The sequence below is a fragment of the Lonchura striata genome, chromosome 6 (genome assembly GCF_050655825.1).
Source record: "Lonchura striata isolate lonStrDom1 chromosome 6, ASM5065582v1, whole genome shotgun sequence".
NCBI lineage: Eukaryota > Metazoa > Chordata > Aves > Passeriformes > Estrildidae > Lonchura > Lonchura striata.
Window position 1 is genome coordinate 28,263,100 of NC_140708.1, and position 17,296 is coordinate 28,280,395.

The following is a 17,296-nucleotide window of genomic DNA, read 5'->3' on the forward strand; positions in this document are numbered from 1 at the left end:
TGGTTTTTTGTGGATGAGGTTTGTACGAGACGCCTGCTCAGGGACTCAGGGCTGAAATGGAGCTGGAGCAATAATTTTGCTCTCTCCCCTGACAAGTCAGAATGTCCGCAGCACTATCTGATAGGCTTAGTGACAGTCCAAGCCAACCCAGGCAAAAACGCCAGGAGAACACTCTAAATCTCCCTTACAGAGATTTATGCTCTACCCATTAAACCAGAACCACAAAACACATGTCCTGCCATGCTACCCTCCTTTCTCTGAAGGACACCAAGGCAGGAAAAAACTTTGAAGGACTCCAAACCTGGAAAGGGACCTTCAAGAGCCATTCACATCGTTTCTGAAAAGCCACCAACAGTCAGCCTCGACAGCTTAAATCCTAAAATCCTTTCAGCAAATGATGACCTCGATTACTAAAAATGATCAGATAATGCAAAGGCAGAGAGAGGCACAGTGAGTCATCGCCCCCCAAGCACTTGAACGCCCTTTGGTCTCAGCCGGAGTGGGGTGAGGTTGCCCCCAAGAGGCAAATCTGACACAGCAATTAGAGAGGGAAAATGCTGAATTGTGCTCTAGAGGTACCACATACGAAGGATTAAAAAAAAAAAAAAAAATCTCCTCATTTGCTCTTATTTATACTTCTCCCTAGCTGCAAACATCTATGGATGGGGTGGGAGGGGAGAGGAAGGAGGTCAACTCTGGCATGTGGTTGGCTGTGTTCTGCTGGAGTTCCTGAACCACACAACTCGTTTTCCTAGTCTCACTCACAGGGTCATTAGAAAGATCAAAAAATGTCACTGAGTTTTCTTCAGCCAAATGAAACATTTGATCCCATACACCTCACTAGGCTCCTTCAGAGCAAGGGCTGGCACCACCTTCAACAGCAACTTCTGTCTCAGGCGTGGATAGATAAACACAATGGTGGACACGATGGACTGTTTGGAAACAGAGATGACAAGAAATCCCTCAGCTGTTCATGTAAAGCATACAGGCATTAACACCACACTGGACCAAATCCTAGCACTTTGCAGGGGATGAAGGAGCAGGACAGACATCTGGGCTATCTCCCCAGCACATGCTCCATCCTCCAGGGATCAGCAGCCTGAAGCTTTCTCAGCCAGGGAGAACTGCTTTCATTTCACAGACCTCCACTGCATTTTTCTGCCATAAACCACTCTTTGAACCTCTAAGCTTTTAGCATCCACAACATCCTGAGGCAAGCAGTTGCCCAGCTCCTGTCTCCTTTTGTTTGCTTTGAGCTTTCCTGCTAATAAAAGAACTATGGAGTCTGAAACCGTATTACAGAGTGCCATTGAATGGCTTCTCCTTATTTGCCCTTTTTCAGACCATTTGATTGTTGAGCTCTCCATCTTACTTTCCAACATTACAACTATTTCAGAGAGATGCAGCCGACTTCGGGCTCCTCCAATTTATTCCTTCACACACACACATAGAGACTCCCTCACAAAGGGCTAAACCTGTGACACAACCAGGGATTTAACCATTCCAGCAGCTGCTTTTCAAAAGGACATAGTTTAAACACCCAAGCACCCAAGGTACTCACTGCTCCTGCACCAGGCTCCTCGCGGGTCCCCCTGTCCTGCTCAGCTGAAGAACATTCCTGCATCCCCAGCACGAGCCCCTGCCGCAGCACCTCAGCTGTCAGCTCCAAACTGGAAGCGTCATCTCCAAAATTACTGTTGCGCTGGCTCCTGCCAGACTCTTAATTAGAGGAAGGCTGACACAGTTTCTCAGCAAACGGCATTCGCACACTGCGGGAAAAAACAGAATGAGGGCAAGAGGAAAAATGGGCTAATCAGAGAAAATCAACTGGAGGGAAAAACACGTTGCATTGTGCAAACCTAACCATAACAATGCTGCAGCAGAAAAATACTGGCGGGGGGAAAAAAATGGGTTAGCACACAGGGGAGGCAGGCAGTGCTTCACAAAGGTGGAGGAGAGCTGATATGCAGTGCAGCAGCTCAGCATCCTCACCTGGCAGGCCTCTCCCCACAGCCTGGTTAGGGGAAAGGGGACCAGCTCGGTTTCCAGCATGCAGATCAACGTGTCTGAGAGCCTGAGCGATGCTGTCTGCGGAGCCCATGGCTGCTCTGCAGGATTTACACCGCCTCTATAAAAGCCTGCAGTGTGAATAAAGCACGAAACCGAACGCCTTGCCCACCTCTCCCCACCACTGCCCCTGGCAGCTTGAAGCTATTGTTTTTATTTCAGCCTGGTGGTCAGGCCGGAGAGGAAGGGGACCCCTCTGCCCCTGCATCTGCTCCGAGAACCAGGAGTTTCACCAAGCCTCGGGAGAAGAGAGCCTGAAACCCAGAGGCAAAGCCCCGGAGCCTGGTGCCAAGCCCCAGCTCACAGCACTCACTGCTCGGGTGAAGGACTCGTCTTGTAGCACAAAAGCAGCACAAATCCATTTACCCTTTCTGCTTCTCTTGCGAGAGGGAAGAGCAAACCCAAAGGGAAGCATTGGGACGAGGGTGTGTGAAAATGACCCCTTTATCCACCCCTACACACCACGCGGGCCAAACCTGCCTTGAAAAGCTTTAGGTTTCCCCCCAGGCTGATGGCAAAGGCGCTTTGATGACAATGAAGGGAACAATTCCAGTGGAGTTTCCATCTCCTCCCCTGTGACCTCCCTACAGGGAACTGGGAGGTGGCAGGAAAGCTGAAGGTGAAACATTAGCAGCATCTCACCACGCCGAGACAAGGGAGGCATTCAAAAAAGTACAACATATCCAAATGCCGCTTAAAAGCAGCCGTAAAGTATAGCACTGGCATTCTCCAAACGGACCAAAATATCAAGATGGAAGATGCAAATATTTTTCTTCTCTTACCACCCAGCTTTGCTTTTGATACCAGATAAAATACTCCCTTTCAAATTCCTGACTGCAAAGGCGACGAAGTGCTGACTGAAAAAAGCATCAGTCAGGCAAAACTAAAAGTCTCTCCACAAAGAGAAGCCCTTCGAGGAATTTACTTTTCCTAGGATCCTTCCCACCAGCAGCCCACGCCATTCCCCAGCACTGAAAGCCCTTTTCAACACGTGATAAGAAGGGGCCCTGCCAGCAAAGCTGGCGAAATATCCACAAGGCAAAACATGAAGGTATTTCACAGCCTGGGGGGAATATGGGGAAAACAGCAATTAAAGGAATTCTGATAAATTAAACCACAAGGAATAAGCTAAATTCACTAAGGATTGTCTGACCTCTCTGGGCGGCTCCTTTGGAGCTCCTCAGGTTCCTACAAGCTCATCAAACCTCTTCACTGCTCAAAGTCAGCCGGTGCCAAAAGCCTTTTCTCTTTCTGGATGCAAAAAGAAAGACTAATATGCCAGTTGCCCCTCTGGCAGGAGTGGTGTTTCCCACTGGGGAACTTTGGGCAAGTAGTTTTCCAAAAGCTCACAAACCCAAGGAATAGGACCCCAGAAAAATTAGGTCATCTCCAGCAGCAACCTTTCTGATTTGCCATTCTCAATAAAACAAAAAGTCATACCACTACAGACCAGTGGAAGACTAACAAAAAACCAAAACACAAACCCCAAGCCAGGGATACTGTGCTACACATCCAGTTCTCCTGGGAAAGAAAACAAACAGAAGACCAGCATTAGCATTGTAGCTCCAGAATTCCTGCTAGTGACAGGATGAGCAGAGGAATCCAGCTACCTGGAATGGTACTGCCCGCGTCCCCACAGCAGCACAGTCTGTCGCAGTCCCTGTGCCCCAGTGTTGGCACCCAGGCCTGGTGCTGGGCAGTGCTGAGCACAGACAGCTCTAATGGAGACAGACCCAGCTTTCTGTGCTCAGAAAACCAGCACAGCAATTTTATTCTGAAACACTTGCCAGTTTCCCATATGTGAATCAACCCTCAGTATTAAGTCTTTTTCCACACTGCAATCCTACCTCCAAAATGCCTTTGCAGCAATCTAACCAGATCCTCCACCAATAACACACTTCAGATATTTCAGTCACCTGCTTTTCCCAAAGACATTCTCAACTAAATCATTATCTTGGGGACTTCAGAGAGTTCCTGCAGCCGTTGCATCAATGAAATGTCCTACTGACCTTCAGCCAGACCTACCTGCACATCATTAATCACTTCTGAAATCCCCATCCATTACCAAGTTCCACAACAGGAACAGTGAGAATATGAGATGCACAAATAGTTTCACTGCCAGGTTTCTTGAACTTTAAAACCAGAAGTGTTTAGGTTATTTTAAGCCATAGAGAAGCTTATCAGAAAATTAAAAAAAAAAAAAACAAAACAAAAAACAAACAAACAAAAAAACAAGGAGCTACAAAAATATATTTTATAACCAGACTTTAATTTTTTTTGTTATTACTGCAATAAAGTGCACCTACTTCCACATGAAATGTGATAATTGGGCTCTTAATATAGCCAACATAGTATCAAAAGATAGACCTCAAGTGCAAAGTGCAAAATGCTTCTCTGAAGACATCCAAAGCAGTTAAGATCTTCGGTGTGCAACACTCTTTTGCAGGAAAAGGAAACAACCTTTTCCAGTGCATGCAAGTCCTGGCTGAGAGACAGCAAATGAGCTGGCAAAACACAAGGGCAGCAGGTTTGCTATTTCACTGCCAGGATCCTCTTGTAAAGACCCTCTAGTGATGCTTTGGAATCATCTTTGTAAGGATTCTGATGAGCTCCAGTTTAACCCATACCTAGACTTCAGCACTTAAGGAATTACTCCTCAGCTACAAAACAGATGGAAGAGAAGTCCAGACCAAGCAGGAGTGGGGGAAGAGGGAAAGTGCTGGAAGAGGCAATAAGCCTGAAAACACAGGACAGGCTGAGCTGAGAATGATTTCAAGACTGTCTTCATCTATAGCAAGCTAATCAGCTGTGAACCCAAGAATTGTAACATGTGCCATAAGAATAAAACAGGACCTGTGACCATTTGGTTTTTGTGAAATAGAGCCCATTTTGCCCGGGGGTGTTTAACTAGAAAGGAGTGCCTGGCTTTATTTTTTTGTTGTTCTGCTAAATGAAAGCAAATATCAAAGTGGCTATTTTGTGTGGAAAAACCTTCCGCAGTTTCAACATGCTTTGAACTGCAATACAAAAGCTGTTCATCTATAACTCTTCCCCTTTTCTTCTTCAAAATATACATGCCAGCAATGTCAATTTTACACAGTAAGAAAATATATACACATTAAATACAGTAAACATTCCACATTTTTTTATCTTTATACAATATTAGTGAAAAAAAAATAAAAACATTAATAAAATTACATACAATATATTCAAGAGAGTAAGCAATGTTACGAGTGGGAAGGCAGATGAGCTATCGAAGAGCAAGAGATAACATTGACATAACAATGTATCACTTGAAAGAAAAAACATTTAGTATGAATTTGCAAATCTAATAGATTTCCTCTAAGATGTGTCCATTCTATAGCAGTCCTTTTATATGTAATACACATAACTAAATTTGAAGGTTTTGTAGTTGGCAGGTTTTTTAAGCCTTATTTTACATTCTTACAGAGATTTTCATACAAGACAGGGTAACTTACAAGAATTAAAACAGCATTATAAAACACACGTTGATGTAATTAAAAATCTCTTTTATTATGAGAATCCCCATTGGTGCTTCTACCCAATAAATGAACTTTTTCTTCCTATTACACCCATCCTACAGACAAACCACAGTGTAAGATTTAAGTGATAGCATTTGTACAGAAACACAGAAGGAAATTATACCTTCCTCTGATTATTTCACAGACAGCTCCTAGAGCTTTGAGCACATATTGTCTGTGCAGCAGGACTTCACACCAAGGAATTCAGTCATCATATGGCTTTCAGTCTTTACAAAGGTGAGCCAAATGCTGTTCTCTAATCTCCACCGAGATTATATTTATTCTCCATTGCAAAAGAAGGTGCAACTGCTGTATTTTGTATTTTTCAGAGACATTGGATGTTCATACCAATTCTGCTTTGCAGATTACCATGATTCAGCCCACATCTGAACCACTTCCTCACCTGCTCACAACAGGGGAGGTCTAACACTCCTCCTGAAGTTGCATTTAATGTCACAGGGTAGTTCTTTTCCAGCTAACCTAAAACAATGCTTGCAGGTATGTGCTGGCAAGAAAATAAATACTTACTGTTTTCAGTTATGTTTTGTGATTAACAAGGGAAACAAGAAAACTTCCCTCAGCTCTCAATACAGTAAAATGTCTAGCCAGTTCTGATAGGGATACAGGAACAGCTGGGTTTTTTTCAGTTGATCCACTTCAATTTTTCAGAAGTAGAGCACTTGTAGTAAAAAACAATGTTAGTCAAATCAGATTATTATGTGTCTAGAGCTTGTCCAAATCAAGCTCAAATTCTAACTCAGGTGACTGATTTCTTCTATTCCAAACAAGGTGAAGCTCCATTCATTCTACAGCCTTCTTGATTTGTTTCTGCTATTTTCCCTTAACTAGGCAAGATTTCATGCATCTGGCTCCCAGAAGTCATGCAGTTTTCCCTAAAGAGTAAAAACAAATTAGGATACAAGTCAGAAATCCAGTGTCAGAAGAAATTAGTAGAGTAGGCAAGTGCTTAGCTTGGGATCACCACAATGTGCTGGAAAAAGTCCCTGGAATAAACACTAGGCAGTTTCCCATATGTGAATCAACTCCACACTTATCCAAAAAAACAACACTGAAAGAGCCACCTTGTCATCAACTTCCATTAATTACTAAGCAGATTCTGTAGCCATGTGTTACATGTGTCACTCTTTTAGAACATGAAATATCATACACACTACACACAGCTTTTTTTTTGCACATTGTTGGGAGCAATTAATAGTCTTTATAAATTGTTAATTACACAGTTTTTAACTGCAATCAATAGTAGGTATAATGTATAATTTAAATTTTATGTAAATTATACTCTACATTACTGGAAAGCTAAGCTTTTCCAAGAGAGATAGCTTTATGTTCCAAGACAAGACTGACACAGGTGGTCTGATCACATTACAACAGAAACCTTACAAGCCAAGGCTGGAACAAAGAGCTCTGAACTTAGAGTATCAGTAGAAATTATCCCACTCTTCTACCAAGGCCAGGTAGGTGTCACAAAGGCAAATATTTCTGAGACTTATTATGGCATTATTTACTACTGCATACTTTTACAAACATGAGAGCCTTTGCCTAATCATGGCATGAAATTTGACACATTCAAAGGGGAGGAGTTGCTGAGAGCCCTTAAACATACGTGAATAAAGCCCTGGACTCAAGAAGTCTCAAAGCCACATGGTGCCAGACTAGAACAGGATGTGCCTCACTGCATCCCTGCCCCAATTTCCTTTTGGAAGCATCTGCTAATAACTGTAATCAGAGACAGGCCCTGTGACTCGACTCAGGACAGGGATTTCAGTGTATTACACACACCTTTACAAAAACAGAGCTTTTAATGATGGAAAGGAGATGCTGCTTTTATTGAAACCAGCAAAGTAAGAATTTTAATTAGAATTAAATCTAATACATCTAATGTATTCACAGACGTGCCATTTATACACAAAATCTCTTGAAAAGAATTTGCCATTTCCAAGTGCTAAAAACTGACTTAAATGCACCCCACAATGAGGAAAGAGAAGTTTCATTACAGTACCTGAATAAGCCGAGTGGTTTGTATCACATCCTGCCATTTCCCATATATCCTAGCAGCCAAGCCATTTACCTGCAAATTCACAGTGATCAATTTAGCCATTTTTGTTAAAAAAGATAAAAATCATACCCTCTGTTCCCCCTCACAGCTTCAAACTCAAAAATAAGCAGATAACCCAACATACAAGGTTTACTGGAAAGGAACAATTTTATTGTCACCAAGTATCATCACCTCAACTTCAGATCCCTGTAACTCATGACTGAATTTAAAGTCACGCACTTCACAAACATTAGAGGCACATGACTCCTCAGGTTGAATGTTTGGAATTATCATGCAAACCTCTGGCCTCCAAACACCACCTCATCCCTGGGAAATGAGGTTTGCCACACAAGTCTGATTGTACCTAGAACAGGTGCAACTGCGGTCACAAAAGCCAACAATGCAGCAGTGGCTACTTCTGAAACAAATTCCTTGTACATAAAACTGCTTTTTCATAACCAATCTCAAGCAGGTGTTTCATCCAAGCCATTCACACTGAGATTTGCTTCATATGCCATGCTAAAATCCAGTACAGTGGCATCCTCTAGAAGTTACTGCAGTATTACACAAAGGAAGCAATGGAGAAACCAGAGTAAGACTTTCCCTTCTCAGGGCAAAGACAAATAGAAACAGAAGTGAAAGCAACCAGAGATAAAACATCAGGGCAAGAGCAATTAACTTGTTAAGAGGATCCATTTTCCACTAATCTGTCTAAGAAAACAAGAATGATTTTGAGAGGTAAGGAAGCACACAGTTGCAAATGTCTGATTTAAAGCTGAAGAAGCCAAGGCTTTTCAAAGCTGGAGCTGGTGACTTTATCACTGAGCTGACTTGGTTTGTTACAACAGCACACAAAGCATGAAGGTCACAAAATTAGGACTACCAAATGTAAGGCTCACACAACAAACAAACAAAAGGCAGCTGTCCAAGCTTGATGCTACATCACATACAGTTGGCTTAAATCCAAAGCATTTTTAATCAATTCATTCATTTGAAAAATAAAGTGGAGACTCGTGCAAGACAGGCAACTTTTTCAGTCCTCTCTATCCTGCCCAGCAGGTAGGCTCTGCTCTTACAGTTGGAGTCAGCTACCAGAGACTGCCACAAAGAGAAACAGAGCAGCTCTGTGGAGATGCCTGGCTAAAGGGATGATCAGGCACATTTCAGAGTCTTATTGTTAGCATAAGGAATATTCTCAATGAATTAAAATGGGCATGTATTTATCCCCATGCAAAGACATGATGCAGATAGAAAAAAAAACAGGAAAAAACCCCCAAGCCCATGAGGAACTCCTAGAATTTCCAGGGCTGAGATGAGGGAACGACATGCATCACAAACACCAAAAACCACCCCAAAACCAAACAGAAAAAATCAAGTTTTGCACCTTACCGTAGACCGATAAAACATTCTTGCATCTGCCCTTATATCACCTTTCACGTGCTTATCTAAGGCACGACAAAGCTTCAGCAAGTGTTCCTAAATAAAAACAAAAATGTACAGCTATTAAAAATCCTCTATGTCAAAACTACAGGCTTTATTCAAATATATCAATTTAAAAACCACATGCTTCAGTTTGAATTTTTCTTAGAAATACACAGTTAAGAAAGGGAAAAGAAAGAAAGCAAGATCACATCGCAAGCTCCCCTATCTGGCATGCTCCTGGTAAAGCAGGTCTAGGAGTTTTTAAAAGCAGCTTCAAAGTATAGCAGAGCTATACAATACAAATTCTAAAGTTCCTACTAACTAATTTGCAAATCCTTTCTGCCTCCAAAACAGCAAACACAGTGCAGTACCATTCACATCTTTTATCAGCAAAAAAAAAAAATCTGACGTTACAATAGCCGAAAATAACCTTTTTTAGTAATGATGACTCAGGTAATTTCTTTTGTAGGAATTGGCTGAGCAGGTAAAATATATCCAAGGTTTTACACACTGATCTCATATTTTCTCTAAATTTCTGATTAATTTAATAAAGCAGTTTTGCACTTCAGGATCTCCCGACAATGACTCCCAAGGTCTTTCATATTCTATTAATTTCTTCATAAAATTACTGCTTTCAATCTCTCACTGAACAGCTGCCAAGAGGCTCTGCAGAACAGGTGAGACATGATGAAATTCTATTTATAAATATTTGCTGGTGTCTCAAGGCCATCACAATTTATCCTCTCTAACTGGAAGAGGGGCAGAAATGAAATAGTTAAGATTGACTTTGCACGAGTTTAGCCTCCACAATATTCAGTCATACCCCTTTTGCCACTTGATGGCTAATAGGTCAGTGAATAATAAAATCTTTCTTCGTTAAGAAATTGAGGCATTAAAAAGGCAATTGAAAATATCAAGTTCTAAGTAATATATTGATATATATAATCTAGTAATATCAAATATCTAAGTAATGTAGTGAGACACCTAAGCATCCAAATGTAGCCAAATATTACTGGTTGTATGTCTCAAACAGTTCCTGTGACAGATTTCTTAAAAGCCAAGAGTGACTCCACAGGGCAGACACCTTGCAGCAAGCAACTCCCACCAACTGATCACAGAAATCTGAATAGAAATACTGAAAGGCTAAGCAGACAGAATTACTTACAAGATGTTCACATCACGTGGCAAAAAAGGAACTGCCACTATAAAGAAGAGCTACAGTCCTCCTTTCACTTGCTGCACTCCAGCACAGGAAACTGAAACGTGCTTGAAAATATTTTACGGGATATTTCTGAAGTGGTTTTCTCCTAGACTGAAAAATTTCAAACCTATTTCCAAAGCTGAGCAAATCACTTAACTTAGAATTTCTATGTTAAGTAGATCTCCAGATACTTTCTGAGAAAGATTAATACAACAGATGCCTGCTCTTTCACAGCCTTATGTCTGGAGGTAGCTCCATTCACAGAAACACAGAAGTGAGTTTTCTCTGCAGTAAACACACAGAAGTTCTGCATTTACCTTGCCCAGAAAAAAAGCTTCCCTCAGTGCTCTTATGCACTGATTATCCTCCATCACATCACTCTTACCAAAACAGACTAAATGTGCATGATAAACAACATTTTAAAATCTACAGGTCTAGCCACTAAAGTTACTTACCCTTTGACTGGAATTTACAACATCAAGGAAACTGGCTTCACTGACTAGATGAAGGAGGACATAGATCAGGTAGTATACCTGGAGAGAAATCAAAAGAGCTTTATCAATGAAAGCACCATGATTTTAACTCTTCACACCTAGACACAGAACCATCTCTGCTTTCTGGAATGAATCCTCCAACAACCAGGTCAATCAATGTATCTGCCTAAGTAACTAATTTGAAACAGTATATTCACATATTATAAACATTTTAAACCAGTACTATACTGGTTTAAATAACTAAGTAACCCATAAAAATGTGGTTTTACTAACTGAAAATTAAATTCAGTAGTTGGCTTTATCCTCCATCATGTACTTGCTGAGAGATTCCATGATAACCACTCAACTAACCAAACCAATATTCAGTTTTTAGATGGATGGAAATACTAGATCTTTTTAACACTTGTTTAAGAGAAGATATTGATAAAAGATTCACAAATCTTTTTCTGAAGCCTGAAGATGAAGGTTTGACTCAACACCAAACAGTTTTCACTGATTACATCAGAAGGGAGGGAAGATTGTCCTCTGATTACAGAAGCAGCCACTCAAGATTTCCCTGTGACTTCAGAAAATCTGACCATTTCCCTGTTTGTAAAACAACCCAATACAGGTTCCTTCACAATATGATCTTTTCTTTCCTCCATGACTATAAGCAAAATTAGTAATATTTTAAAGATGAACAGTAACAAAATAGTTATTTACAGTTACACACACAGAACTGTTAAAAAGTAAAAGAAACATTCCTCAAATTGTATAAAACGTATTATATATAAAATATAAAAAAGATGCATAGAAAACAAAAATATTTTTGGCTATATACCTCATGTTCTAGTTCTGCATTAACTTCATCATCTTCATGCTCCTTCTCCCCTGTTCTCATCTCTCTCATCTCCTTCAGTAGAGTAGAAGGTTTCATACACACCAGAAAGTGATGCAGAAGAAACATCTACAGATACAAGTATTAACAAATTGGATTGATTTACTAACAACAGAAAATTGAAAACTGAGTGCCACTACAATATTACTTATCTACTGGAACAAGAACAGAAAAGGGATTTTTAATTAAAAAGGAATTTTTCATGCTTTGAATAATTTTTAACTATTCACAGACTTCAGTGTTTGTACACTTTCTCAATAAAAGATCAAACCAAAAAATACAGTGTGTCTGTACGTGATCACATACGGAAGACTCAAAGAAGTGTAGACCTCTTACCAATGTCCAAAATTAATGTTTAGGCATATAAACAAGCACAAGATGCAGAACATGCAGATTACACACATGTGCAAGTACACTTTTAATACCAATCTAAACAGAAAAGCATTAATTGGTCATTTGGCAAGGTTCTTGAAAACAGGATTACAGTATTAAAACATAAAACACAAGCATACAATATTTATATTTTCTAAACTTCCAAATTCTACAAAGACACATGTAAGCAGTACCTGCTTGTCACTGTCATCAGGTATTTCTACATGCTTTTTATGAAGAAATTTTGCAATTATCACTAGGCTAAGGCGCCTTTTTACTTCCCTGAAAAACAATAAAAAAATTATTTCTCTTAGAATTTTTCAAACCCACAGTTTCTACAAAGTATGTGAGGCTATGCATATATTCCCTAGACATAAACTTGCTTGCAACTATTAAACTGGATTTTCTGAATATAGGTGCTATACCAGCAAGTAGGCTATTAAAACAGAAGTATCCTTAATCTCATTGTAGCTCAGCTTCTGTACAAGTAAACAATAGTAGATACTTGTCTCCAAGCCTGATGTTAAGTCTGCTCGCTCAGTTACATCATAATTTACTATTTCAAAGATACAGAACTCAGAATAATGCTTAGAAGCAGACATGAATCACCCAAAGAAAATTTAAATTTTGGTCACTCAGACAAGAATTAGAGTGATGGATGTCAGAACCTGAAGCTAAGCCTTCCTTTGCTACAGGGCACCAAGGATCCACAGCCCAGAATCTACATAAAAGCTTTAACAACCGTTTTTCACAGCAGAGGTGATCAGGAAGCTATGCATGCACACCAAGAATTGCACATAAATCTGTAACATATGCAAAAACAAATCCCTTTTTTTTTAAGTGTCATGTAACAAATATTGCATTTTTCAGCCCTTGAGCTTACACAAATAAACCAGCTGTTAATGACCCATGTATTTCTGACACTAGAGCGGCATTACCGTCCACGCGCGATGCAGCTGGGAATGAGCTGAACGAGCCACAGGAGGTTGTGGGGATTACTGGAGAGTTCACTCACTGACAGGCACAGCTCAGGCATCTTCAAAAGAACAACAAAACATCCTGAAACTGAAGAAGGGCTGTTTGCTTTATTTGCAAAGGAGCACACACCTACTCCCTAGAAACACAGGCAGCATAACTGATAAAAGGAACTGATCTAACAAGAGATGACGTACATTAAAAAAATTCGGTGCTGCACCAGGAGGTGAGTCTGCTAAATACAATTTAAAGTAGGGTAGTTGCGATCAGAATATTTTTAATGACAGGTTACCAGCATAGTGCAATAATTTCTTCATTCTTTCAGACTGCCATTTTAAATACACAGGTATTTTAGCACACATAAGATAAACAAACTCTTGTAGAAGAGGACAGGCAACTCAATGTCATGCAACAAAAACCCTCTCAATATACCCAACCGCTTCCTAAATCTCACACAAATGCAAAGCTTTGAATTTTTCATATTATTATATGTGCTATTATTGAAAATTCTATATTACATTTTCAGCCAGTACTTTTCTGATACACCAAAAAAAGAAAACTTCAAAACAGCAGTTGCAGTTTCACAAATCTAGTACAATAAATGTATGAAGTTACCTTTGTATCCCAGTCTTTTATATTCATCAGAAGCTTGAAAAAAAGGCACTGAAAATCTATCAGAAAATGTTTTAATTGTTTCTCCAAGCTTATTTTAAATAGCAATATAAGCAGCAGCCATATTTCCTGGTCAGTGTATCCATCGTGAACTACTGATGTACAGAAAACTAGAAACTTTAAAAGAAATAGAAAGCATTAAAATACAGAATTAGTTTAGCTTATTTTGAAGCATGATGAGAGCTTAAATTTTCCACACTCACATTAAAATGTACCTCAAATGATGTACTGTTTTGGCAACACTTGTCTACTATCATGTCCCCAACTCCCAGCAACACCACCCTTTTTCATACCTGCTGGAGACTCATTTTTTTGAGCAATGTCAATACTGCCCAGACACTACTGGAGCAGGAAAGGTCTTTCTTTACTACATAGATAATCCTACTTTAATTGAAGGAAAGGCCAAAAGGTTTTCTAAATACTCCAGTAATACTGAAAATTAAATCAGTGGATAGTTTCTTCTGTGTGAGGGAGCCAAGATGTTCTATAAAGTGCCACAGCTGTGAAAGGGAGGCAGAAAAACTCTGCAGTTGTGAGTGAAGCCAATGGAAGTCAAGAAACTGAAGGCTGCAAAATGCCTGCAATAAACTGTTCAATGTGAAGCTGAAGTCTCAGGACAGCATCTACTCAAACACATGCTCAGAACATGATTGCAAACCCTATCCTCCCTCCCAAAAGGAAACACATACACACACAAAAAAAAAACACTAACCCACAAAAACCTTGGAGTTTTCTCACCTTAATCACATTAATTAAATTGTTTTCAAGTAGGTTGGGGAACACTGGACTGGCAGTAGCTACATCTCCTTTTGGCTGTTGTTGACTCACTGTTTCTTGCACCTGACTTCTAATAGAAGAAACACAACCTGAGCAAAAAATGAACAATTCAAAAGCCCACAAAGGCTTATTGACATCAGACTGAAGAAAAAAAAATCCTGCATGTATCAAAATGCCTTCAAATCAAAATAATCCTCAGTTCCAGAGCATCTAACACACACATCTAGCTCAACTTGTAGCCAATACTTTGCCCAGCTATTTAGACAATATTCCTGCAAACCTTCACTAGGAAGATGCAGGACAAAGGACAATGCTCTGGTTTGCTGAATCCTTTCCTAGAAGGCATTGTTTGAATCACAGGGTTATTTATTCTTACTAAGACCTGAGCCAAGAACTTATAGAGTATGGGAAAGGAAATAAAGAAGAAACTTCTGATTCTACATTCTAAGCAAAAAACTTGCTTTCACAGGATCTAGGCAAAAAATACCAAAAGGAAAACACTTACAAAATATCATGTTCGTTGAAGGGGGGCTGAAGATGTTGCAATGGAAAGAGAGATCTGAATTCAACACCCATATTGACAAAAACAACTGATATATCAGCTATTGAAGGAATCCATGGTTTAAATTGCTCATCATTGATGGGAGCTACAAATAAAAGACATGTAATGGATTAGTTTAAATTTAGTACTTGGCATTAGTTCCTTTTAAGGGAAACAAATAAGCTTAGCAGTTTGCATCAATTCTACCAGCTCTCATCTCAGAGGAGTCAGTACATTAAACAGTAAGCTTATTTTCAGAACAAGGAGGGAGGAAAAAAGTCTAATACAGTATTTTACACTAGGGAAACATCTTGCCTACATAACAGGTCAATTACTTTCAAGTTCCACCCGTTTTCTGTCATAGTTCTCTTTCATCACAAACAGTAGAACAAGTAACGAGGCAATATTTTTGTTTCAAGAGAACACATAAATTACTGCCTGTGCAGGCAAAGGTAAGAGTGTGTTATTACAGTGGGACTAGAAGAGAAGCTAAGTAAGATTTGAAAACAGGCAAAGTTTCTGGAAGAGAACTGGTAAACAATGAACTCCCAGCCTTAATTGTTTGAATGCTCATTCATTATCTTGAACTGTTCATTCAGAATCAAGCCCAATGCCATCAAGGCATAAAATAAAGGAGGCTACATATTCCATCTGATTTCAAACAAGAATTAAAATACAGGGTACAGTTTGAACAAATACTTCAATAGAACCACATTACTTTAGCAATGTTAACTGGTGACGTTCTTAAATGAATGTCACTGGTGATGGATCTGAATGAAAACATGGGGAACATACAAAGGAACTTGTAGTGGAGAAATATTTGAGTACAGACAAAGGAAGAAGACAAAACAGAAGACAGCAGCAGCACTGTGGGCTGAAGCAGATCCTTCAAAGTGTTTCTGTGCAGGTGCACGATTCACTTCATTTTTGTCATTTATCTGGAAAAAAAATCATGAAGTGCTACATACTGGGAATGACAATGTGAAAAACATCTTGTAATCCTTAAGCTACAAATGTCCACATCATCCAAAGTAAAAGATGGAAAGGAAGCAAACTTTTGAGCAGACTGAGCTTCTCTTCAGGACAATTCTATTTGTGAAATAGCAGGAATGAGTTTAAAAGGATCTGTAATGGGTGCACTACTTTGGAGGTATATGCCAGGATCACATACTGTGATAGAGGTTGCACACACCTAGTGAAGGTCAGCCCCCAGCATTTCTGCATTACATTAGTAAAAATAGAGCCTAAATTCAAGTCAAAATCACCCAACAGAATTAGTGCCTTTTACTTCCTCACTGACACTTTTCTAAACTGAAGAGAGGAGAAGTGCTTTCAGTCATGTGGTCAGTTTTCCATCCTTCAAACACTTACAGCTTTTTAGTGATAAATTCATCAATCTGTCTAAGATCTTGGTGGAAACACAATAGTCAGGATGAATAGACATCATCTGTAAAGAGAGAAGAAGCTATGCATCAAAAACCAAGCTGCATAATGACATCAGTCTTCTTTTAATTAGAAAAAAAACCCACATCAAACCAGAACAAAACTTCAAACACAAAACTTCCAACACCAAACTTCCCGGAGTAAAATCAGTAACAGATTAAAAAACAAACAAACAAAAACTAACCCCAAAGCAAGATACACCAATCAGAACAGAATACTGTGAACATTGATTATTTCAAGCAGTGCAAAAATGATACAAACACTGTAAAATTAATTATTTACAGTATCAGAATGCTGTAACCCCATATTGGTTTATAAACAAGTTCTGAAGGTTAAGAGAATAGAAAGTATCACATACCCCTTTGGAACCTACTTGTACCTGTGATCAAATTGAGCCCCCTGAGGAGGAGTGAAGGCAACAGAGTTAACTACACCCTTTTCCAGTCACAGGCAAGTTGGACATATGCAATACTAAACCCAAACAATGAATTCTTAGTTTTTCACATAACTCTTAACTACAAAAACATGACTATGAAGTAAAGTTCAGGTTTCTTGGCACACTTCACTGGCCCAACAAAAACTTCTTTTTCTTCCCCAAGTGCTGGACAGTTTCCTGCTCTGTAAGTGATCTCAATTGGCTCACACTTCCTCCTTATTAGTGGAACACCAGAGCTCATAGAAAGGGGGAAAGCAATTTTTTAACTGGCTGGAGGGAAGGACATGGAAGAGCAAAGTATTTTGATTTTGGCAAATGTAGAAAGCCAGTCAACAGATTGAAGCTGCAATTTCCCAGGTGGTACGTATTTCTTTTTTGTTTCAGGTGCAGTCAGAATGTGGCAATTAATAACAGAATGGAG

General features: G+C 39.6%; 2 protein-coding genes across 9 annotated transcripts in view; both read right to left on the reverse strand.

Annotated features, from left to right (window-relative positions):
- SEMA4G (semaphorin 4G) overlaps positions 1 to 4,188 on the reverse strand; it is a 31,895-nt gene extending 27,707 nt beyond the window's left edge. For all 4 annotated transcript variants that reach the window (XM_021536354.4, XM_021536353.4, XM_085582715.1 and 1 more), the window contains exon 1: positions 1,562 to 4,188. The gene's annotated coding sequence lies outside the window, so the exon portion shown is untranslated. The remainder of the gene's footprint in view (positions 1 to 1,561) is intronic.
- Positions 4,189 to 4,315: 127 nt separating this feature from the next.
- The window catches only part of SLF2 (SMC5/6 complex localization factor 2), a 63,406-nt gene continuing 50,425 nt past the window's right edge, over positions 4,316 to 17,296 (reverse strand). For 3 of the 5 annotated variants that reach the window (XM_085582710.1, XM_077784676.2, XM_021536349.3), the window contains exons 10-20: positions 16,368 to 16,443; positions 14,961 to 15,102; positions 14,417 to 14,525; positions 13,622 to 13,795; positions 12,970 to 13,067; positions 12,226 to 12,313; positions 11,603 to 11,728; positions 10,744 to 10,821; positions 9,055 to 9,141; positions 7,630 to 7,698; positions 4,316 to 6,502 (exon numbers count right to left, since the gene is read on the reverse strand). In XM_085582710.1, coding sequence (XP_085438836.1) covers positions 6,467 to 6,502; positions 7,630 to 7,698; positions 9,055 to 9,141; positions 10,744 to 10,821; positions 11,603 to 11,728; positions 12,226 to 12,313; positions 12,970 to 13,067; positions 13,622 to 13,795; positions 14,417 to 14,525; positions 14,961 to 15,102; positions 16,368 to 16,443 — 1,083 coding nt within the window. In that variant the 3' untranslated portion in view covers positions 4,316 to 6,466. The other 2 variants (XR_014956158.1, XM_085582711.1) reach the window with 2 other exon arrangements.